Genomic DNA, 26,349 nt, shown 5'->3' with positions numbered 1-26,349 from the left:
AGGAGCGGCCATTTTCTTCCGGACTGTGCGCGTCGCTGATTGGTCGTGGCAATGGTCGTGGGCGTTTTGCCACGACCAATCAGCGACTTGGATTCCATGACAGACAGAGGCCGCGACCAATGAATATCTGCAACAGAAAGAAAGACAGAAGGACAGAAAGACGGAAGTGACCCTTAGACAATTATATAGTAGATTTATGTGGTTGGTGATTTTAATCTACCTAGCGTCCACATGACGAAATTGAATTGCCACAGGACAGGAAGATTTGTCATGGGATCAGAAATATTGACTATACTTTACACCTACTACATGAAAAGCATAGAACAGCGCCTGACCAGCAGACTATTCCTGGGAGATTCTGAACAATGACCAATGTGTAGATTCAGGTATGTGTAGAGCATCAATTTCACCCATAAAAGGCAGAAAATGACAATCGTTAAACTAACCAGAACACTAATCAGATTGTAATGTCTCACAACGCAACAGACCGCAACATGAAAAAAAATAATGAAGCCTCCTTATATTAAGATCTGTATAAATTATACTATTCCAGACCTTAAAGGGAACCTGTCACCAGTTTTGACCTGTGTCAACTAAAACTATGACCTTAATCAGCGCCTGTGCTGCAGTACATCAATGGTTATATAACCCCCTTATTCCTCCTGTATACCACCCCAAAAAACTTTTGAAGTTCTCTCACGCTGTATGTTAATCCTGTCAATCCGATGGGTGTGCATTCTGCGTTATCCATCCTTCCTCCCTGCTTCACTATCCCTCCTACCGGCTTCTCCAACCCTCCTCCCGACTTCTCCTACCCTCCTCCCGACTTCTCGAACCCTCCTCCCGCGTTCTCCAACCCTCCACCCGACTTCTCCAACCCTCCTCCCAACTTCTCCAACCCTCCTCCCGACTTCTCCAACCCTCCTCCCGACTTCTCCATCCCTCCTCCTGCGTTCTCCAACCCTCCTCCCGGGTTCTCCAACCCTCCTCCCGCGTTCTTCAACCCTCCTCCCGCGTTCTCCAACCCTCCTCCCGCGTTCTCCAACCCTCCTCCCGACTTCTCCAACCCTCCTCCCGCATTCTCCAACCCTCCTCCCGACTTCTCCATCCCTCCTCCTGCGTTCTCCAACCCTCCTCCCGGGTTGTCCAACCCTCCTCCCGACTTCTTCAACCCTCCTCCCACCTTCTCCAACCCTCCTTCCAACTTCTCCAACCCTCCTTCCAGCTTCTCCAACCCTCCTCCCGCCTTCTCCAACCCTCCTTCCGGCTTCTCCATCCATCCCTCCTCCAGGCTTCATCAACCCTCATCCCGGCTTCTACAACACTCCTCCCGGCTTCTCCAACCCTCCTCCCGGCTTCTCCATCCATCCCTCCTCCCGGGTTCTCCAACCCTCCTCCCGACTTCTCCATCCATCCCTCCTCGGGCTTCTTCAACCCTCCTCTCGGGTTCTCCAACACTCCTCTCGGCTTCTACAACCCTCATCCCAGCTTCTCCAAACTTTCTCCCGGTTTCTCCATCCCTCCTCCCAGCTTCTCCATCCCTCCTACCAGCTTTTCCAAACCTCTTCCCGGCTTCTCCAACCCTCCCAACTTCTCCAACCCTCTTCGCGGCTTCTCCAACCCTCCTCCCAACTTCTCCATCCCTTCTCCTGGATTCTCCATCCCTCCTCCAAGCGATTTCTCTGCACAGGCGCAAGATTTTGCATGGGTAAGTGGCATCATCCACATCAATTACAGCAGGAAGATGGCTGTCAGGAGCCAGAAGAAGGGTTAGAGACCGCAGAAACCACGCCCATTAGACCATAATGACAAGATTAACATACAGCGCAGGAGAACTTCAATAGGTTTTTTGGGTGGTATACAGGGGGAGTAAATGGAGTATATAACCATTGATGGACTGCAGCACAAGCACTGATTAAGATCATAGTTTAAAGTTGACACAGGACAAAACCGGTGACAGGTTCCCTTTAACGTCCCTGACATAACTTTCTTTAATGGAGGAAAGTACCAAATTTTTGCTGGCACAATTCACATTTTAAAACCATAAAAAGAGAAGTACTAAAATGCTAATATGGCATTGTGTTGCCACCTGTTGTTCACAATTGGTACTGTAGCAGCTGTATACATACTTTACACACATATTTATATATACGGTAGATAGAAATATATTTCTATAGATATATATATATATATATCCACACACACAGATATATCTATAGAAATATGTTTTTAGATATTTACATATCTACACATTATATATACTGTATATATATATATATATATATATATATATATATATATATATATATATACACACACACACACACACACATATACATAAAGCGATCTTATTCATTTTTGCATTCTGTAAATGGATGTGAATGTCATATACGGTATGTAGTGTAGCGCTTTTTTCCTATTTTCTATGGTAGCAATGCATTTTCAATATTCTACAGTAATCATCCTTGGTAAATAATGGTGCAACCTTTATAGTTTTTCAACTTTTATGTTTTTTTGGTTGGCGCCTGTTCACACTAGCTTGGATGTGCTGGTCTTGTTCTCTATTTATATGCGGTATGTAGTTATAAGATGGGAGCTTTCAAAAGGAACATCCATTAAAGCAAAAGCAAAATAAGCCATAAGAGAAAAATGGGGATAAAAATAAACTGATCAAAATGAGACTAATGAGTTGGGTTCCTCTATAACACTTTAAGAATTTACTGTTGAGCATCAATTAAAAAAGATACACATAACATCTTATCGCGATTTTTCATACGCAGCATCAGAGTGCAATATATGTTTGTTTATAGAATAAATTCATAGCGGGGGGAAAAGTGAAACGTTAAAAAAAAGGTAAATATTAAAGAAACCAATATACAATATATAATAAACTAACACCTGATTTAAAATAAAAGAAAAAAAGGAAAAGATGTACACACCTAGAAAAACTACTGTTTAACAAAATATAAAGTACAAAATAAAAGTAATTCAAAATATATATAAAAAATAAAGCCAAATAAAATCTGAAGAAGAGCTGGGCTCATCCATACCTGGCCTCCGGTTGTTAGAGTGAATAGTACTAAATCCCTGGTTTCTCACATAACATGGGTAGCAGTTGGGGCGAAGGAATCTGGAGTTGAATGTGGTACCCACAGGGATGCAACAACCCACTAGAACCATAGAAAGGATCTGTAATATGTTCTTCATGTTTCCAAATGACGTTGGATCCTGACTGAGAACATAACTTGCAGCCTACAGTATGTGATCCTCGCCTGCTCAGATGCGGATTTTGTTTTGGATTTTTTTTTTTACTGTATATGTTCTGGAGTCCTGGGAATTCTCCATGTCCCTCCCACATGAGTCCTTTTATGTTACCAAGTCCTGGCCCATCTCCTGCAGGTAATGAACAGCCCCCAGCAGTCTACAGCCAGGCAGCATGACATCACACTGCCTCCAAGCAAAGCCAAGGAAACCTGGGTGTCAAGTACAAGGAGAGCGAAAGATCTCAGCCTGATGGCTGCAGGGCAAGGAGAAGGAAGCAGGACAGGACCAGGCGGCACGTCTCTAAAGAGATTTTCTGGAAAATTAGGAATCCAAATCCAAACCACATTTTGTAAAAACTAAGAAAAATCTAAGATGTTAGGAAGAAATCAACAAGTTTATATTCAGAGTGCATGATAGAGCTGTGCAATGTCATAATCTATAAAAGTGATATTCATGTACATATGAGCAGGGGGGCAGTGTTATAGTAGTTATATTCTTGTACATAGGGGCAGTATTATAGTAGTTATATTCTTGTACATAGGGGCAGTATTATAGTAGTTATATTCTTGTGCATAGGAGCAGTATTATAGTAGTTATATTCTTGTACATAGGGGCAGTATTATAGTAGTTATATTCTTGTACATAGGGGCAGTATTATAGTAGTTATAGTCTTGTACATAGGGGCAGTATTATAGTAGTTATATTCTTGTACATAGGGGCAGTATTATAGTAGTTATAGTCTTGTACATAGGGGCAGTATTATAGTAGTTATATTCTTGTACATAGGAGCAGTATTATAGTAGTTATATTCTTGTACATAGGAGCAGTATTATAGTAGTTATAGTCTTGTACATAGGGGTAGTATTATAGTAGTTATATTCTTGTACATAGGAGCAGTATTATAGTAGTTATATTTTTATACATAGGGGCAGTATTATAGTAGTTATATTCTTGTACATAGGAGCAGTATTATAGTAGTTATATTCTTGTACATAGGGGCAGTATTATAGTAGTTATATTCTTGTACATAGGAGCAGTATTATAGTAGTTATATTCTTGTACATAGGAGCAGTATTATAGTAGTTATAGTCTTGTACATAGGGGTAGTATTATAGTAGTTATATTCTTGTACATAGGAGCAGTATTATAGTAGTTATATTTTTATACATAGGGGCAGTATTATAGTAGTTATATTCTTGTACATAGGAGCAGTATTATAGTAGTTATATTCTTATATATAGGGAGCAGTATTATAGTAGTTATATTCCTGTACATAGGGGGCAGTATTATAGTAGTTATATTCCAGTACATAGGAACAGTATTATAGTAGTTATATTCTTGTACATAGGAGCAGTATTATCTACTATATAATTGTCTAAGGGTCACTTCCGTCTGTCCTTCCGTCTGTCCGTCACGGATATTCATTGGTCGCGGCCTCTGTCTGTCATGGAATCCAAGTCGTTGATTGGTCTCGCCAGCTGCCTGTCATGGCTGCCGCGACCAATCAGCGACGGCCACAGTCCGATTAGTCCCTCCCTACTCCCCTGCAGTCAGTGCCCGGTGCCCGCTCCATACTCCCCGCTCACACAGGGTTAATGCCAGCGGTAATGGACCGCGTTATGCTGCGGGTAACTCACTCCGTTACCACCGCAATTAACCCTGTGTGACCAAGTTTTTACTATTGATGCTGCCTATGCAGCGTCAATAGTAAAAACATCTAATGTTAAAAATAATAATTAAAAAAAAATCATTATATACTCACTCGCGACGCTCCGGTGACCGCTCCATGCAAGCGGCAGGTTCCGGTGGCAAGGATGGTATGCGAGAAGGACCTGCCATGACGTCACGGTCATGTGACCGCAACGTCATTACAGGTCCTGCGCACCTGCGCGAGAAGGACCTGCCATGACGTCACGGTCATGTGACCACGACGCCATCACACCCTGGGACTGGAAGCTGCCGCCTGCACCGCACACAGGCGACAGAACTACAAGGGGCCCTCGGAAGGTGAGTATATGTTTATTTTTTCTTTTTTAACCTGTGACATACATGGCTGGGCAATATACTACGTGGCTGGGCAATATACTACGTGGCTCTGTGCTGTATACTACGTCACTGGGCAATATACTACGTCACTGGGCAATGTACTACGTCACTGGGCAATATACTACGTGGCTGGGCAATATACTACGTGGAAATGCATATTCTAGAATACACGATGCATTAGAATCGGGCCACCATCTTGTAGTAGTTATATTCTTGTACCCATAGGGGTGGAGCCACATATTCATCACTGTAATGGGCGGCACCACGTGACCGCTCATACAGGAGATGCTGCGGCGCGGAGAGGACGCTTCGAGGGAGCCGGGTGAGTATTTTCTTTCCAGTGGTCGGGCGCACAGGGGGTGGGAGGGGGGGGGGGAAAACAAAGATCTTTATTTCTACCGCAAAAAAAACCAAAATTCAATGATTTTTCATTTCTTCTCTCCAGCAAACGCTGCTGGAGAGAAGAAATTAATGGCGGCTTCAGCACCACGCTGGGGGGACAGCGCTTACTGTAGCGCTGTCTCCTGCACGGCACACGGACAGCATCCGTGTGTGGTACGTGTTTTACACGGACCCATTGAATTTAATGGGTCCGTGTGATCCGTGCGCTCCCACGAACACTGACATGTCTCCGTGTTTTTCAAGCGGACACACGGTCCGTGAAAACACGCTGACATGTGCAGAGACACATTGATTTTAATGTGTCTACGTGTGTCAGTGTCTCCGGTACGTGAGAAAACTGATACCTCACGTACCGGAATCACTGATGTGTGAAACCGGCCTTAGGCTATGTGCACAGGTTCAGAAAAGTATGCAGAATTTTCCTGAGCAAATCCGGAATTTTTCCACAGGAAATCTGCATGCGTTTTTTTTGCAGTTTTATCGCGTTTTTACAGCGTTTTGCGCTGTTTTATTTGCAGATTTTACGCTTTTTGTCCGGAGCCTCCCAGTGCCATAATATAGTGGCAAAAACACAAAAAATCCGCAAAATGAATGAACATGCTGCATTTTTTTCTAGGAAAAAAACGCAGCGTGTGCCCAAAAATTGCGGAATGCATTAAAAATGATGGGATGCTTATGTAAGCGTTTCTTTAGCGTTTTCTTTAGCGTTTTTTCCACATAAAACAGCCGAAAAAAACGCGAAAAATCCTGAACGTGTGCACATATAGCCTTATATTCTTGTACATAGGGGCAGTATGTTGGGTGTCGAGTTCCCGCCTCTGCACAGGGGGAACCTCAAACTATCTCTGCTGCGGTCTCCCATTCTTTTCCAGCCACAGTGGAGTCTGCTCAGCGGAGACATCGGTCCCAGCATCTAGCTCTGGCTGATACTGGATGACTGGTTACTACTGCCCTTCCAGGCTCTGTCCTTGTAGCCAGCAATGTTCAGCAGCGAGCAGATCTTTCTGGGACTGTCCTGCTTTTCCCTTACTGAGCATGCCCACGGGACGACCACCCATTGCAGGTCGGGGGTCACATGCTCAGGTCCTGTTGCGGCTCCTATTGGTCCATCTGGAAGGTCTTGTAGCACTGCCGCTATAAAAGGTTCGCATGGCCGCTCGACCATGCGATAATGTACTCTTGAAATCGTCTGTGTGAAAGTCGTTCATTAATCATCCCCTCCCTTGTGTATGACTGCTTGCGTAAGGTGGATGTCTGCTATCTAGCGCCCGGCTGAGCTATCAGCAATAAACACACAAAACAGCGTCTAATTGCTGTGAGCGCCAGTGCGGCGCCGTGTGCTATTAGAGCGCTTTCCTATCCCAAGTCTGGGTGGTTAGTGGCGTCCGCCAGTGCGGCACTGCATGCACTCTTGTGCATTTAAGTTATTTTTGCAGTTAGTCTGACCCCCCGGTTGCGGTGACGAGCGCAGGAGGTCTAGACGAACTCTATCCTGTGTCTTGGGATTGAGTTCTGACACTCCTTGCTTGCGCTCTTGGTGCAGTACCGCGGCCTTGTGACGCAACAGGGTTCGCTTCCTTCACACAGGGTGAAGTTAACCCGTGTGTGTATCCATTGTACTGCCATATAGTCCGTCATTACGTAGCAGCAGGTTCCATCTCTGCACGGTGGACCCCGGGCTGCGAACGCACCTTACTCTATCTTTCTAATTATTTGGTGTGTTCCGCTAGCCCTAACACAGTATTATAGTAGTTATATTCTTGTACAGTTATATGAAAAAGTTTGGGCACCCCTATTAATCTTAACCCCTTCATGACCCAGCCTATTTTGACCTTAATGACCTGGCCGTTTTTTGCAATTCTGAACAGTGTCCCTTTATGAGGTAATAACTCAGGAACGCTTCAACGGATTCTAGCGGTTCTGAGATGGTTTTTTCGTGACATAGTGGGCTTCATGTTAGTGGTAAATTTAGGTCGATAATTTCTGAGTTTATTTGGGAAAAAAACGGAAATTTGGCGAAAATTTTGAAAATTTCGCAATTTTCACATTTTGAATTTTTATTCTGTTAAACCAGAGAGTTATGTGACAAAAAATAGTTAATAAATAACATTTCCCACATGTCTACTTTACATCAGCACAATTTTGGAAAAAAAAATTTTTTTTTGCTAGGAAGTTATAAGGGTTAAAATTTGACCAGTGATTTCTAATTTTTACAATAAAATTTACAAAACCATTTTTTTTAGGGACCACCTCACATTTGAAGTCAGTTTGAGGGTTCTATATGGCTGAAAATACCCAAAAGTGACACCATTCTAAAAACTGCACCCTTCAAGGTGCTCAAAACCACATTCAAGAAGTTTATTAGCCCTTCAGGTGTTTCACAGCAGCAGAAGCAACATGGAAGGAAAAAATGAACATTTAACTGTTTAGTCACAAAAATGATCTTTCAGCAACAATTTTTTTATTTTCCCAAGGGTAAAAGGAGAAACTGGACCACGAACGTTGTTGACTAATTTGTCCTGAGTACGCTGATACCTCATATGTGGGGGTAAACCACTGTTTGGACGCACGGCAGGGCTCGGAAGGGAAGGAGCGCCATTTGATTTTTTGAATGAAAAATTGGCTCCAATCTTTAGCGGACACCATGTCGCGTTTGGAGAGCCCCCGTGTGCCTAAACATTGGAGCTACCCCACCAGTGACCCCATTTTGGAAACTAGACCCCCCAAGGAACTTATCTAGAAGCATAGTGAGCACTTTAAACCCCCAGGTGCTTCATAAATTGATCCGAAAAAATGAAAAAGTACTTTTATTCACAAAAAAATTATTTTAGCCTGAATTTTTTCATTTTTACATGGGCAACAGGATAAAATGGATACTAAAATTTGTTGGGCAATTTCTCCTGAGTACACCGATACCTCACATGTGGGGGTAAACAACTGTTTGGGCACATGGTAAGGCTTGGAAGCGAAGAAGCGCCATTTGACTTTTTGAATGAAAAATTATCTCCATCGTTAGCGGACAGCATGTCGCGTTTGGAAAGCCCCTGTGTGCCTAAACATTGGATCTCCCCCACCAGTGACCCCATTTTGGAAACTAGACCCCCCAAGGAACTTATCTAGAAGCATAGTGAGCACTTTAAACCCTCAGGTGCTTCACAAATTGATCCGTAAAAATGAAAAAGTACTTTTTTTTCACACAAAATTTTTTTTAGCCTCAATTTTTTCATTTTCACATGGGCAACAGGATAAAATAGATCCTAAAATTTGTTGGGCAATTTCTCCTGAGTACACCGATACCTCACATGTGGGGGTAAACAACTGTTTGGGCACACGGCAGGGCTCAGAAGGGAAGGAGCGCCATTTTACTTTTTGAATGAAAAATTAGCTCCAATCGTTAGCGGACACCATGTCGCGTTTCGAGAGCCCCCGTGTGCCTAAACATTGGAGCTCCCCCACAAGTGACCCCATTTTGGAAACTAGACCCCCCAAGGAACTTATCTAGATGCATAGTGAGCACTTTAAACTCCCAGGTGCTTCACAGAAGTTTATAACGCAGAGCCGTGAAAATTAAAAAAAAAAAAATATTTTCTCAAAAATGATTTTTTAGCCCACAATCTTTTATTTTCCCAAGGGTAACAGGAGAAATTGGACCACAAAAGTTGTTGTCCAGTTTCTCCTGAGTACGCTGATACCCCATATGTGGGGGTAAACCACTGTTTGGGCACACGTCGGGGTTCGGAAGGGAAGTAGTGATGTTTTGAAATGCAGACTTTGATGGAATGGTCTGCGGGCATCATGTTACGTTTGCAGAGCCCCTGATGTGCCTAAACAGTGGAAACCCCCACAAGTGACCCCATTTTGGAAACTAGACCCCCCAAGGAACTTATCTAGATATGTGGTGAGCACTTTGAACCCCCAAGAGCTTCACAGAAGTTTATAACGCAGAGCCGTGAAAATAAAAAATCTTTTTTCTTTCCTCAAAAATTATGTTTTAGCAAGCAATTTTTTATTTTCGCAAGGGTAACAGGAGAAATTGGACCCCAATAATTGTTGCCCAGTTTGTCCTGAGTATGCTGGTACCCCATATGTGGGGGTAAACCACTGTTTGGGCGCACATCGGGGCTCGGAAGCGAGGGAGCACCATTTGACTTTTTGAACGCAAGATTGGCTGGAATCAATGGTGGCGCCATGTTGCGTTTGGAGACCCCTGATGTGCCTAAACAGTGGAAACCCAAAAATTCTAACTCCAACACTAACCCCAACACACCCCAAACCCTAATCCCAACTCTAGATATAACCCTAACCCCAACACACCCCTAACCACAACCCTAACCCAACACACCCCTAACCCTAATCCCAACCCTAACCACAACCCTAACCCCAACACACCCCTAACCCTAACCCTAACCACAAGCCTAATCTTAACCCTATTTCCAACCCTAGCCCTAATTCCAACCCTAACTCTAATTCCATCCCTAACCCTAAGGCTATGTGCCCACATTGCGGATTCGTGTGAGATTTTTCCGCACCATTTTTGAAAAATCCGCAGGTAAAAGGCACTGCGTTTTACCTGCAATTTACTGCGGATTTCCAGTGTTTTTTTGTGCGGATTTCAGCTGCGGATTACTATTGAAGAACAGGTGTAAAACGCTGCGGAATCCGCACAAAGAATTGACATGCTGCGGAAAATACAACACAGCGTTTCCACGCGGTATTTTCCGCACCATGGGCACAGCGGATTTGGTTTTCAGTAGGTTTACATGGTACTGTAAATCTGATGGAAAACTGCTACGAATCCGCAGCGGCGGATCCGCAGCTAAATCCGCACCATGTGTGCACATAGTCTAATCTAACCCTAACTCTAGTTCTAACCCTAATTCTAACCCTAGCCCTAACCCTAACCCTAGCCCTAACCCTAACCCTAACCCTAGTGGCGGAAGGAAAAAAAAATATATATTTTCTTTATTTTTATTATTGTCCCTACCTATGGGGGTGATAAAGGGGGGGTTAATTTACTATTTTTTTTTTATTTTGATCACTGTGATAGGTTTTATCACAGTGATCAAAATGTACCTGGAACGAATCTGCCCACCGGCAGATTCGGCTGGCGCACTGCGCATGCGCCCACCATTTTGGAAGATGGCGGCACCCATGAAGAAGGCGGACGGACACTGCGAGGCTCGGTAAGTATGGGGGGGGAGGTCGGAGCACGGGGGGGATCGGAGCACGGGGGGGTGGATCGAAGCACGGGGGGAGCGGACAGGAGGACGGGGGAGCGGACAGGAGGACGGAGGGGAGCGGACCACAGTACGGGGCAGAAAGGAGGACTGGGGAGGCGATCGGTGGCGTGTGGGGGGGCAGATTAGGTTTTCCAGCCATGGCTGATGATATTGCAGCATTGGCCATGGCTGGATTGTAATATTTCACCATTTTCATAGGTGAAATATTACAAATAGCTCTGATTGGCTGTTTCACTTTCAACAGCCAATCAAAGCGATCGTAGCCACGGGGGGGGGGGGGGGGGGTGAAGCCAACCCCCCCTGGGCTGAAGTACCACTCCCCCCCTGCAGATCGGGTGAAATTGGAGTTAACCCTTTCACCCGATCTGCAGGGACGCGATCATTCCATGACGCCACATAGGCGTCACAGGTCGGATTGGCACCGACTTTCATGACGCCTATGTGGCGTCAAAGGTTGGGAAGGTGTTAATGTTTTATAAAAATTGGGTTTTTTGCTACAGCTATTTCAGTTTCATATATCTAATAACTGTTGGACACAGTAATGTTTCTGCCTTGAAATGAGGTTTATTGTACTAACAAAAAATGTGCAATCTGCAAACAAAATTTGACAGGTGCATAAGTATGGGCACCCTTATCATTTTCTTGTTTTAAATACTCCTACCTACTTTTTACTGACTTACTAAAGCACTTTTTTTTGTTTTGTAACCTCATTGAGCTCTGAACTTCATAGCCAGGTGTATGCAATCATGAGAAAAGCTACTTAAAGTGGCCACTTGCAAGTTGTTCTCCTGTTTTAATCTCCTCTGAAGAGTGGCATCATGGGCTCCTCAAAACAACTGTCAAATGATCTGAAAACAAAGATTATTCAACATAGTTGTTCAGGGGAAGGATACAAAAAGCTTTTAACCTGTCAATTTCCACTGTGAGGAACATAGTAAGGAAATGGAAGAACACAGGTACAGTTCTTGTTAAGGCCAGAAGTGGCAGGCCAAGAAAAACATCAGAAAGGCAGAGAAGAAGAATGGTGAGATCAGTCAAGGACAATCCTCAGACCACCTCCAGAGAGCTGCAGCATCAACTTGCTGCAGATGGTGTCACTGTGCATCGGTCAACTATACAACGCACTTTGCACAAGGAGAAGCTGTATGGGAGTGATGGGAAAGAAGCCGTTTCTGCAAGCACGCCACAAACAGAGTCGGCTGATGTATGCAAAAGCAAATTTGGAGAAGCCAATTTCTTTTTGGAAGAAGGTCCTGTAGACTGATGAAACCAAGATTGAGTTGTTTGGTCATACAAAAAGGCATTATGCATGGCGGCAAAAAAAAAAACAGCATTCCAAGAAAAACACTTGCTACCCACAGTAAAATTTGGTGGAGGTTCCATCATGCTTTGGGGCTGTGTGGCCAATGCCTGCACCGGGAATCTTGTTAAAGTTGAGGGACGCATGGATTCCTCTCAGTATCAGCAGATTCTTGACAATAATGTTCATGAATCAGTGACAAGGTTGAAGTTACGCAGGGGATGGATCTTTCAGCAAGACAATGATCCAAAACACCGCTCCAAATCTACTCAGCCATTCATGCACAGCAACAATTACACTGTTCTGGAATGGCCATCCCAGTCCCCAGACCTGAATATCATTGAACATCTGTGGGATCATTTGAAGAGAGCTGTCCATGCTCGGCGACCATCAAACTTAACTGAACTGGAATTGTTTTGTAAAGAGGAATGGTCAAAAATACCTTCATCCAGGATCCAGGAACTCATTAAAAGCTACAGGAAGCGACTAGAGGCTGTTATTTTTTTCAAAAGGAGGATCTACTAAATATTGATGTCACTTTCCTGGTGAGGTGCCCATACTTGGGCACCTGACAAATTTTGTTGGAATGCAGATTGCACATTTTCTGTTAGTACAATAAACCTCATTTCAAGGTAGAAACATTACTGCGTCCAACAGTTATTAGATATATGAAACTGAAATAGCTGTTGCAAAATATTTTTTTTTTATAAAACATTAAGCTTAAGATTAATAGGGGTGCCAAACTTTTTCATATAACTGTACATAGGAGCAGTATTATAGTAGTTATATTCTTGTACATAGGAGGCAGTATTATAGTTGTTATATTCTTGTACATAGGAGCAGTATTATAGTAGTTATATTCTTGTACATAGGAGCAGTATTATAGTAGGTACAGTATATTCTTATACATAGGGGCAGTATTATAGTAGTTATATTCTTGTACATAGGAGCAGTATTATAGTAGTTATATTTTTATACATAGGGGCAGTATTATAGTAGTTATATTCTTGTACATAGGAGCAGTATTATAGTAGTTATATTCTTATATATAGGGAGCAGTATTATAGTAGTTATATTCCTGTACATAGGGGGCAGTATTATAGTAGTTATATTCCTGTACATAGGAGCAGTATTATAGTAGTTATATTCTTGTACATAGGGGCAGTATTATAGTAATTATAGTCTTGTACATAGGGGCAGTGTTATAGTAGTTATATTCTTGTACATAGGGGCAGTATTATAGTAGTTATAGTCTTGTACATAGGGGCAGTATTATAGTAGTTATAGTCTTGTACATAGGGGTAGTATTATAGTAGTTATATTCTTGTACATAGGAGCAGTATTATAGTAGTTATATTTTTATACATAGGGGCAGTATTATAGTAGTTATATTCTTGTACATAGGAGCAGTATTATAGTAGTTATATTCTTATATATAGGGAGCAGTATTATAGTAGTTATATTCCTGTACATAGGGGGCAGTATTATAGTAGTTATATTCCTGTACATAGGAACAGTATTATAGTAGTTATATTCTTGTACATAGGGGCAGTATTATAGTAGTTATAGTCTTGTACATAGGGGCAGTGTTATAGTAGTTATATTCTTGTACATAGGGGCAGTATTATAGTAGTTATAGTCTTGTACATAGGGGCAGTATTATAGTAGTTATAGTCTTGTACATAGGGGCAGTATTATAGTAGTTATATTCTTGTACATAGGGGTAGTATTATAGTAGTTATATTCTCTATATTACTCTATGTAATTTACCGAACTTTTCATTTTCCTAATTGATTAAGCTACAAGACTTTACACAGGACGCTTTCAATTAGAAGGTGCCTATAGAAGGTGAAAAGGAAAATCTCAAGAATTCAGTTATCAAAATTTCTTACACATGAATGTTGTTATGCAAACGAAGCTTGAATCGTCTCAGTAGATTTAAGGTGAGACATTAAGGTGCCCCAGATTACAGACTCACATCTGGGATTTAAGCATGCAAATAGTATTTACGGGGGAGAAAATAAAGAGATGTTCACATGCAATGTCCGGAATCATTTAGTCATGGATGTGTCCAATACCTCGGGGGCGAATTACAAACAGGACAGAGATGTTTAAAGACGGGCACTTTGCGGTAAGACTGAAGATCTAGCAGTCTAGATGGATGAGGTAGATAGAGGTCAACATGAAGTTGGAACTGAACTTAACATGTTTATCAGCAAGAGATTCACCATTTACTAGCTACTAACAGTCAGACTTTCCATCTAATTCATTAATCTATTTGTGTAATTGTTTCTTAAACAATATTATATGTGCTTGCCTGGTTTTTTTTTTTTTTTTTCATTTTGTGGGCACATATAACCCAGCCCCATTTCCCCACTCTAGGGATGGGCAACACTCAAAATACATGTATGAACATACTGATCAACGATCACGTTATTAAACTGCGTTGAATCAAGAAGTGTTTTTAGTTTTTAAAAAGTTACAACTTTATTAACATCTATGCCAACAAAACAAAACATAAGAAATAACATAGTGCCTCTAAACCGCTAAAAAAGCTGTAATAATAGGTAAGCATGAGAACTACATAAATCCAGGGAGAAAAGATTTCAATTATAACAGTTTCCAAGTAACATTACAATTATATTAATTTAGGGCATAAGAAAATATCCCAGATAGAAAACAATATGTCACAAGACAAATAGCATGCTGAGAAAACACCTAAAGGCATACAAGTGCCTGCGTGTATACAGGCGCCCCCCAATATCCAAGGCAAATTGCCCTACTGTCAATATTTATTGTATTAACAATTGAAAATTATGATATAGACATTATTAAAGTGCTAGTGCCTATAAATAATACATAGGGCATGAAAATAGCAGCAAAACATATATAGGTTAACAGTACTGATACCTTGATCTTAGTGATCCTATGAGCCTGTCTCAAGAGGGAAAACTCTCACTGATCGTTGATGTTCAATACATTACCCATATAAATAAATATGAATGTACGTATAAGCATGGGCCAGCATCAAAATATGCAGATTTAATAGCTGAAATGCATCAACCAATTTAATAACTCATATAGAACAAGTGTTGACCGCAACTAACATCAGATCAAATCAATATAGCATGATAAATCAAGCTATAGTAGTAGCGTTCCATGGCAGTACTAGTAACACAAAATGTTGCGCTGAAATGACAGCGTTACTGACAACAGTGGTAGCATAATGAGTAGCGCAATAACATCAGTATTGCTAACAGTGCTAATTACACAGCATACAAAGGACAAAGCTACGGAAACCAATAAATACATATACCTGGATAAATGGCGTTCACCGTATGTGGCCACCAGGAGGAAGCTGTCGCGAAACGCGCGTCGGGGTTTGGTCTAGGCGTAGCGTGCCAGTTGGCCACATACGGTGAACACCATTTATCCAGGTATATGTATTTATTGGTTTCCGTAGCTTTGTCCTCAGTATGTTCATTTTGATTCTCTATGTGTAACTTTTAAAAAAGTCGCAAAATTTGGCTTAACTCTTCTCCAGACCCCTCCAGATCATTTTGAGCACACCATTTTTTTGCAATATTTTGCAAAAAAAAGTTCACTCTCTTTTTTTCTGTCTTGTGGTATTCATTGCATTTTTTTGCAGAAATTCTTCAAAATGGTGAATGTCTCAAAAATAAAAAAATAAAAAGGAAAACGACGTTAAAAATCCACAAATGAATCGGGTCTAAATGTACAGCCCAGAAGAAGTCACCTTTATAGGAAATTCTAAAGCTTCACTGGAAATACTTATTTCAGAGATATCCTACAAACTAAACAATTCTATACATATTATATAAAAGTCATCCAAATTAGCGGATTTACTCGCTTGGCTTTTTTTTTTACTACCTCCCAATCTGGCACTTTACTGTCTTTTTTGAGGGTTTGCATCAGTTCATCTCAAGAACATGTCTACAACTGTGAACCTTTGTTTTTCTTTTTATTGTGAAGCAAACAATAAATAGGACAAAATACCTGTAACCTTTAGTGTGAATAACTATTCAACTCCCTAAAGTCAATACTTTGCTGCAATTACATCTGCAAGTCACTTTGGATAAATCTATATGAGCTTTCGACGCCTTGCCACTGGGATTTTTTCCTATTCCCCAAGGTAAAACATCTGCAGCTTTTTCAAGGTAGATGGTTTCCTCTGGTGAACAGCAATCTTAAAAATCTGACCACAGATGCTCACTGGGTTAAGGTCTGAGCTTTGGCTAGGCCACTCCAAAACATTTACATGTTTAGCCTTAAATCACTTTCCCTTCAACTCGGACCATTTTCCCTGTCCCTGCTGCCCCAAAACATCCCCAGAGCATGATGCTGTCACCACCATGTTTAACTATGGGGATGGTGTTCTTGGGGTGTTGTGTTGGTTTGCCGAAAGTCATAACATTTACCTTTGTGGCCAAAAAGTTACATTTTGGTCTCATCTTCCTCCATACATTTGAGGAGTCTCCCATATGTCTTTTGGCAAACTCAAAACAAGCCATACAATTTTTATGTGTAAGTAAAGGGTTTTTTTCTGCCCACTCTTCTATAAAGGCCACCTCTATGGAGTGTACATGTTACTTTGGTCATATGTACAGATACTCTAGTCTCTGCTTGGGAACTCTGCAGTTCTTTCAGGGTTACCTTTGGTCTCGGTACTGCTTCTCTGATTAGTGCCCTCCTTGCCCGGGCTGAGAGTTTTGGTGGTCTGCCCTCTCTTTTGCAGGTTTATTGTGGTGCCATGTTCTTTCCGTTTGATGATAATGGATTTAATGGTGCTCAGGGGAATCATTAGAGATTGGGATTTTTTTATAACCCAACCCTGACTTGTACCCCTCAACAACTTTGTCCCTGACTTGTTTGGAGATCTCCTTGGTCTTCATGGTGTTGTTTGGTTAGTGGTGTCTCTTGTTATTAGTGTTGCAGCCTCAGTGGCTTTTCAGAAAAGTTGAAGTGCATATACTGACAGGCCATGTGACACTTCGATTGCACACAGGGGGACATCCTGTCACTAAGCATGTGACTTATGAAGGCAATTACTTGCACTAGAAATTTTTAGAGGCTTCATCGCAAAAGGGGTGAATACATATGCACATGCCAATTCTTAGTTATTTGATCTCATAAATGTAATGTATGCCTATATTTTTCTCACTTCACTTCACCAACTTAAACTATTTAGTGCTGATGCATCACATATAAATTGGATTACAAATAAATATTTAATCACAGACTGTAATGTAAAAAAAAGTAAAAAGGAAAGGGGGTGAATACTTTTGTAGGTGGGACCGGCTGACCATATAATGAGTAAGGCCTCATTCAGAGGTTCATGTTTTCACATACCCTTTATAATCTATGGTGCTATACACATCTGTTTTTTCACGGACCGTGTGTCCGTGTAAAACTCATGGAGATATGTCCATCCTTTCCCGGCACCATGGCCAAAAGTGCCAATACAAGTTTATGGGTGTCGCAAAGAAAGACTGTAAAATCCATAAAGACATCTCCAGAGAGATGAAATATCACTCTCACATTGAACATATGGGATTAATTATAACTGGGGAAGTAAGAAAGAGCTGACACTTCAACTTTCATTGTAGGAGGACCTCCTGTCGTGAACAGGTAACTGCAACAAGGGATTTGCTGAGAACCAGCCAACAAGTCTAGCATTTGTATACTATGAGATGGAAAATTACAGGGGTTTCCTCTATTCAAAGGAATCTCAGACTCTCTGGAATTAGTAGTCCGTGTTGAGTATTGAGGTTTGCATCGATCTGATATTTATGGGAGATACATTTTCACCGTTATAGGGAAGGGAAGAACACAATGCATTCACTCACATCGCCGTAAAGCCAGCCAAACACCTCCAACGTAAAATCAGCCAGATGGATGATGGTATCCATGGCATGTTTCACTGTTATAGAAAGGTAAAATAATGATAGCAAACATGAGAACAATATCTCCCGCTTGGGACCACCAAGGACCACAGTGAAAGTTGGGGATCACATAAACTTCTAAAAGACCTAGCACATCCCACGACCAGCCCCTATATGAGCTCACCAAGGGGAAGTATGTGGGAGTAACCTTGATCTAATAAAAAGCAGAGTTTGGGTTTTTGTCATTTTGCCAGTTTTGGAAGACTCAGTACTCTATGGTTCTATCTGTTACTTTAAGGAGATGTTCTAAGGAGTGCCATTCTCTGCTAAGCTTCGAGCCATTACAGTTTAGTACTTTTTGCAATCCTTTTTACTTGATGTGATTGTTTATACCGTATTGTTTTGCTTCTATTTTTGTATATTTTTTAATAACCACTGCCTACCCTTCAGGATTAAATGTATAAAATGTAATAGCTCTGTTCCTCTTGCAGTGTAAACCGCACCCCTGAAGCCCTACGCCCCCTATAACGGGTGTCTAATCGACCTATAAAAATGATTGTTGGTGGCAGTTAGTAGTTAATTTTGTTATTGTGGAGTTGCCAAGTGATAGTATAGGGGTATATACGGTATATATAGTCCATGAGTTGGAATCATAAGTGTTTATACCATATGCTCACTGTGAGTTCCCCAATAACTCGCCTAGTAAGGAAAATAGCCACGGCCTCGTCCATCACTCGTCAGTCAATTGTGTAATTGTCCTGACAGTGGTGTTGCGTCCCATGACAAATTGGTGGCAGTGATGGGATCTGCACGATTCCCCCTGCTGTTATCCCTGACCATGGGTCCGTGAAAAACACATAGAGCACACGGATGGCATCAGCGTACTGACGTCTGAACGAGGCCCAAGGGGTATCCCAACTATCCCCTGCTGTTGGAATTAGTATGTCAGATCCTGTAGTTTGGAGGTAAGATAAGCAGCTGCTCTCCAATAGAGAATATAGAAACTCTTGGTCAAGCGTTTTATTTATGAGGAAGTCTGAAGAGATATTGCTCGCTGATTGTTCCACCGACAGATATCCAATGTGTAGTGTATGGCAATCTATAGTCCCCAAATCAAACAACTGATGCCTCCTTGTACGGCTGGGTCAGCGTCTTTGAAAATTCAGTTGTCATCAATGGACAATCCTTTGAAATCGCCCCAAGTAAATTTGCAGTTTTATTTGTCCTCATCGAAAAACTTTAAACTTTGCTTTTCTCAACTGACCATATAATGAATTTCACTATAATATTACAGAATATAACGATCCTAACATTCCAGCAGAAAGCACAAAATAACAAACACGAGGATATCACTGGATGAACCCAATTTAGACTCATCCAGAATGCAGCTCACAATAAAATAATCTGCGGAATGAGGTGCCCGAGGACCCGGAACAGTAACTGGAGTAAAACTGTTTAGGTTTCCAAACAATAATACACAGACAAAGCTCGGTCACGCCAGTAACAGAGGAGAAATGCTAACATCAGGGAAACACGATGCAATTAAGAAAATTGATATTGGCAAAGGAAAATTCAGGGGAAGAGGGAAATTCTGTGCTTATGTCCAAGTCAAGTCAATATTGAGCCTTAAAGGGAATATCCACATTTGAACATTTTATTTTATACAAAGGAATCAAGAATTTTAATTTCTTGATATATCTTTTAGGGTTGGAACAATTTTTTTTTTTATACAAAGTTCCAAATCCCCTACCTAGACTTAAAGGGTTATTAGTCCCAACATTAGAGGTACACACCTATCTAGAATATAGGTGATAACTTCTGAATCACTGTTCGTCCGACTACATTTCAGAGTCGTGTTCCAAGAATCGATGTGGTCTCAGCAAATTGGACTGTGATCCGCTAGTCATTATCAAGAAAGAAAGAGCAAGGGAAAGGAAAAAAACAAAGAAAAGAAAAAAAATAAGAAATAAAGAAGAGATAGAAAAGAAAGATGAAAAAAGGAGATATCAAGGAAAGGAAAAAGACAGGGAGTAAAGAGATAGGAAGGAAAGAAAGAAGGAAGGAAAAAAAGAAGGAAGGAAATAAAGAAGGATGGAAGGAAAAATAGAATTAAGTAAAGAAAGATAGGAAGGAAGGAAAATAGATAGGGAGTAAAGAGATAGGAAGGAAAGAAAGAGATAGGAAGTAAGGAAGGTAGGAAGAACGGACTGAAAAGATAGCAAGGAAGGATGGAAGAAAGGAAAGAAAGATAAGAAGGAAGGAAGGAGGAAAGGAAGGACAAATTATAGGTAGGAAGGAAAGAGATAGGAAGTTAGGCAGGAAGAAAAGATAAAAAAATGAAAAGAAAGACAAAAAAGGAATGAAAGACAGAAAACAAGAAGGAATGCATGATGGAAAACAAGAATGAAAGAGATAAAAAGGAAGGAAAGAAAAAAAGAAAGAAAGAAAGATAGAAAGAAAGAAAGAAAGAATCTGGATCCACTCCCTGCTACCTCTCTGACAGTCTCCGTCAGACAAGTAGAAACGTTAGGACCACCACGCGTAACCTAATTGCCGAGATCATTGATTGGCTGCAGAGTCAGATGACCAGTAGTCATCACTTCCAGTCTGGTAGAGCAACAAATGATACTGTGTTTACACATTACCTAAATTACAAAGAAACGCCTATTTCCAGTAATACACCTCCATTTGTGTAGAAGTTTATCTTTTTTTATGTCCAGGTGCAGGTATCCTAAGCAACAATGAATTCAGTAATCACACCTCATAAGTAACAAGATTTTTGAGTCCTGGGACTTCCCAACTATTTCTTGATAACAGCAAGATTGTATTTAATTTTAGTTTGTAATCACAAAACCACAAACTCTGCATGAAATCTCGCTAACGTGACACGACAGGTTGTAAATACTGGTTTTGTTTTTAGCACACAGACTTCTGTTCAAACAAAATAATTAACAATGGAAGAAGTAAGTGCATCTGGCAGTGATCGGAGGCAGCGGGAAGTGCTCAAGGCTTCTGCCAGAATGTGTGGGATGCAGGGATAAGGCCACGGCTGCACCTCCCAGCAGAGGTGCTCCTTCAGCTGACAGAACTATTGAAGGCTTTACTCAATGCTACTTTGTTTTTTGAGGACATTAGACCTTACATCTGTCTTCTCACCACTTGTAATTTTACTGAAACCACTCTACTGTCCAATTTTATCAGTCATTTCAGCCAGGGGTGAGGCTGGTATGTCACATATCCAATGCGCTGAGATCACTGTGACCACAGCACCACACAGTTTCTTTTGCTTGTAACGTACACCCTTATTGTGCCACACCTTATAGGTTATACCCATTAGCACCAATGCCATGCCACCGAACAGTTGTTTGGACTCCTTCAAAACCTCCTGAAACTTGCTTTCGGAGATGTTTTGGAAGACTTGTTGCTAACTCTTCTTCGAATCTCAAGGCTAATATGAGAACAGGACAAGAGGCGTAAAAAGCAGTGAGGGGCAAAAATAAAAGCCAAAACAGATCCCCTCCTCTCTATTCACGCTGGAATATCATACTCCTCTTGTTCCAATGTGACACCCCAGGAATCCGGTTGTCACAGTGGCCTGCCTAACGGGGAGGGTGATGCCATGCCTCGGAGCGAGAGGGAGTCCCCCTGCAGGTAACACTAGCATACAACACTTTCCTGACTCCAGGCCAGAAGGGGGAGCTCTAGACTCTGTTTCAGGGTAGCTTCCCTATAAGTTCTGGTCTGGAGGAGGAGTTAGAGGTCAGTCTGTGTGAGACAGTGAAGGGAGAGGACGCATGTTAGGAGAGAGAAACTGGGAGTGGAGCTGCGATTGAGCTCACTCCCAGGATTGAGCACAAGAAGCTGGACACCGGGGTCCGAGGTTGTGTGGGAACTGTATGCCCCACAGCAGAAACGAGAGGGCAGGAGATTGCAGGTCTTCTAGCCACAACTGACATCCGAAGGCACAGCAGCAGATTAGAGTCACCACGAGAAAGGGACACCTGTAAAAAGGCTCAAGCTGCCTGCCATGTGGGTAGAGTTCCACCTAAGGGACAGATTGAGAGAGGGACTTGAGGAAAACTAATGCATCAAGAACCCAGAATTCGGTTAAAGTACAGACAGAAAAGCGTAGGTCATAAAAACGGGGATCACCACACACATGGATTTGGCTAAAGTGAACACAGCTCTTTATTAAAGTGCAGTAACTAATCAGAACATATAATAGAAAAAAACATACACAATTAAAAAAAGTTAAAAAAGGAAACACATTTTTCCTATACACAAAGCCCACAATATGGCTAACACCTGCGCAGGTTTACTAGGACCCCTGACCCTAAATAGGGTGCCTATATGGACAGCACTGTGATTCACTTTCCAATATTTGGACACAACCCAAGTGAATACCACAGGTAAAAAATAACCTCTGGATAACAATCCTCCCTTCTAAAGTGCAAAAATAAGCAGTTATAGGAGAAAAAGGGTTAATATGTGCAAAATAAGCTTGACAGATGGAATAGCCTCCACATATAGCACCTCCCTATTAAGGTGCAATATGGGCAGTAGAAAAGGAGAATGGTTGCTGTATAAATAGACTTAATAATGTCACATCAGTACAAGGTGGTACTGTGCCACCAAAGAAAACACAAAACACAGTGCTGTTGCCTGTATAGCCAATGCTGCTCACACTCCTAGAGGATCCCTCTATTAGATGTACACAGGAATCATAATGATCCTAACTCCCATTAACAGCTATAGCTGACTGTGGAAAATAGCAGAGGACCTCCCATAAAGCCGAACACATACGATACCATGAGCCAGCTACAAGTGGAGAGCAACCTAGTTTTATCAAGCACAGGTGAAGCGGTGACCCGACGCGTGTCGCCACACTGCGGTGGCTTCGTCAGGGGTAATGACCGCTGTGCATGTTTTGACTTAAATATATGTTCCTTAATTAGTCATACCAATTGCAGCTGCGTACGATCTGCCGCCTAGGAATACGGTTCCGTAGTAAAGCATGACCGCACAGGCACAGGCGCCCACAAAGAGGAAGTACATGGCTGACCCCAGGATGCTATAGCAACGCTCCAAGCACACAGGAAGCTGCGCTTGCGCACTAGATAAAGTCATCGGTATATTAAATATAAGCCTAGCGAGCCGCAGTTACTGGATGAAAACTCTTCCTGTTAGCCCTGACCAATGAATTTAGGAGGGCTGGCAACATATCTGACAGTCAATTGTCTTACATATATAAACGCATACATCGCTATAGACATGTGCAGGCGCATAGCATACCACTGGTGAATGGGGAAACACCGAACCCAAACCAGAGTGTATGCATATATTTAACAATGAGCTTGCATGGTAAAAGCACTAAGGCGCATTTTGCTCAAACGACGTTCACCATAGTAGAAAACAAAGTAAGCCAACGATTGGCTTATGGCATATGAGGCTAGTCACTACTTATTGGAAAACTCCCTCCTTATGTACCCGTATACCTTGTTTTTTGCTCATGTTTAATGTATTTGTCTATATTTGCCCCGTATTTCACATGTAAAGCGCCGTGGAATAAATGGCGCTATAAAAATGTATAATAATAATATAATAATAAACTGTCCCCCTAGCAGCACAAAGGCTTCTATCGAACGCATGGGACATTACATCCAAATCCCACCTGGTATTTAATAGTACATACCTAAGTTTTTTAATTTCATCTCATGAAGTGGGTGTGATGCTACCCCCAAATTTCTCAAGAAAAGACCCGAGCACAGCCACGTGTTATCAAAATTCAAATTTCAAAATTCTGTCAAGTATATATATATATATATGTCCCTTACATTTAAACATTGAACATATATATATACTTGACAGAATTTGGATAACACGTGGCTGTGCTCGGGTCTTTTCTTGAGAAATTTGGGGGTAGCATCACACCCACTTCATGAGATGAAATTAAAAAACTTAGTTCTGTACCTTAGGCGTCCAATTAAAGGGGATGAGCTGCATCCAAAGCGCTGCCAATACTGACCATGGAAACATACCACAACTGTTCCCCTGAATCTGGCATTTTTTTCTCCTGCGCCTTGCCTCGCCCAATTTTTTCTTGGAATTCACCAAGAAGTAATCAAAGATGGCCACCATCTCCCATTTCAGGCTGCAACCCATCCTAATAAATTAAAGCTGCACTCTGTAATGCTATAGAATGCAAACATGGAATATATGAAATTGGAATTACATTGCTGGAAAAAAAAATTCAAATGTAGATACTTAGCGCATAAATTTGCCAATTCATGTGTGCTCAACAGCCATCAACAAGTCGACCTTCTTTGCTGGAAACCTAATCTAATATCATAACTCTCCTAGGCCGATAGCCTACATTTATATTTGTAGGTAGGATTAAGCTGTGATTAAAACCGCCCTAGGCTGATGGGTGGACTGCTCAGTCAGGAAGCCTGAGCATTCGTAGATTGTGAGCCCTTGCGGGCAGGGTCCTCTCTCCTCCTGTACAAGTCGTGATTTGTATTCTTTAAGATTACTGTACTTGTTTTTATTATGTATACCCCTCCTCACTTGTAAAGCGCCATGGAATAAATAATAATAATAGTATACAAATATCAAAGGCTGGCAGTCACTTCCAAACAGAAAAACAGCTGTAAACAGAGGCAAGGTGGCATATCTCCATATGTAACTAACAAATTGAAAAGAATATGTCACCCCCGGGACGTATATATACATATATATATATATATATATATATATATATATATAGGCATAGAGGAAATAGAAATGTTACACTAGTCCTACCTGTATGCCTCATATTAACGGTCTTGTTGTTTAGCAGTTTTGAAAGGCTGACATGTGCCCTTAACAGCTGCGGGTGGAATCACGATCCACCCGCGGCTGTTAACGAGTAAATCTCTGACAGCAGCATTTAACTCATGCTTACGAAAAGCGTGTACTTTATCCCGCCCATCGGCGATCAGACAACTGCAGCTTCTAGTCTCCAATGGAGACTTTTGAAGTATGCAAAAATTTTAAAAAAAAGTTTTTAAAAATATTAAATTAAAAATAAATAAAAGTTCAAATCACCCCCCTTTCACCCCATTCAAAATAAAACAATAAAAAGAAAAATCAAACATACACATACAGTGCCTACAAGTAGTATTCAACCCCCTGCAGATTTAGCAGGTTTACACATTTGGAATTAACTTGGCATTGTGACATTTGGACTGTAGATCAGCCTGGAAGTGTGAAATGCACTGCAGCAAAAAAGAATGTTATTTCTTTGTTTTGTTTTTTTTTTAAATTGTGAAAAGTCTTTTCAGAGGGTCATTTATTATTCAACCCCTCAACCCACGAGAATTCTGTTTGGTTCCCCTAAAGTATTAAGAAGTCGTTCAGGCACAAAGAACAATGAGCTTCACATGTTTGGATTAATTATCTCTTTTTCCAGCCTTTTCTGACTATTTAAGACCCTCCCCAAACTTGTGAACAGCACTCATACATGGTCAACATGGGAAAGACAAAGGAGCATTCCAAGGCCATCAGAGACAAGATCGTGGAGGGTCACAAGGCTGGCAAGGGGTACAAAACCCTTTCCAAGGAGTTAGGCCTACCTGTCTCCACTGTTGGGAGCATCATCCGGAAGTGGAAGGCTTATGGAACTACTGTTAGCCTTCCACGGCCTGGACAGCCTTTGAAAGTTTCCTCCCGTGCCGAGGCCAGGCTTGTCCGAAGAGTCAAGGCTAACCCAAGGACAACAAGGAAGGAGCTCCGGGAAGATCTCATGGCAGTGGGGACATTGGTTTCAGTCAATACCATAAGTAACGTACTCCACCGCAATGGTCTCCGTTCCAGACAAGCCCGTAAGGTACCTTTACTTTCAAAGCGTCATGTCAAGGCTCGTCTACAGTTTGCTCATGATCACTTGGAGGACTCTGAGACTGACTGGTTCAAGGTTCTCTGGTCTGATGAGACCAAGATCAAGATCATTGGTGCCAACCACACACATGACGTTTGGAGACTGGATGGCACTGCATACGACCCCAAGAATACCATCCCTACAGTCAAGCATGGTGGTGGCAGCATCATGCTGTGGGGCTGTTTCTCAGCCAAGGGGCCTGGCCATCTGGTCCGCATCCATGGAAAGATGGATAGCACGGCCTACCTGGAGATTTTGGCCAAGAACCTCCGCTCC

At 41.7% G+C, this 26,349-nt stretch overlaps 1 protein-coding gene across 2 annotated transcripts in view; it reads right to left on the bottom strand.

Moving 5' to 3' along the window:
- The window catches only part of MEGF6 (multiple EGF like domains 6), a 514,242-nt gene that overhangs the window by 91,718 nt on the left and 396,175 nt on the right, over positions 1-26,349 (bottom strand). Inside the window, exon 1 of one of the 2 annotated variants that reach the window (XM_077250416.1) lies at positions 3,051-3,305. The exons of the other annotated variant lie outside the window; for it this stretch is intronic. Coding sequence (XP_077106531.1) covers positions 3,051-3,207 — 157 coding nt within the window. The 5' untranslated portion in view covers positions 3,208-3,305. Of the gene's footprint in view, positions 1-3,050; positions 3,306-26,349 lie in introns of those variants that run through there. 2 annotated transcript variants of the gene reach the window in all.

This window comes from Ranitomeya variabilis, chromosome 4 (genome assembly GCF_051348905.1).
Source record: "Ranitomeya variabilis isolate aRanVar5 chromosome 4, aRanVar5.hap1, whole genome shotgun sequence".
Taxonomy (NCBI): Eukaryota; Metazoa; Chordata; class Amphibia; order Anura; family Dendrobatidae; genus Ranitomeya; species Ranitomeya variabilis.
Note: the sequence above shows the minus strand (reverse complement) of the source record. Positions and strands in the feature narration are given on the sequence as shown.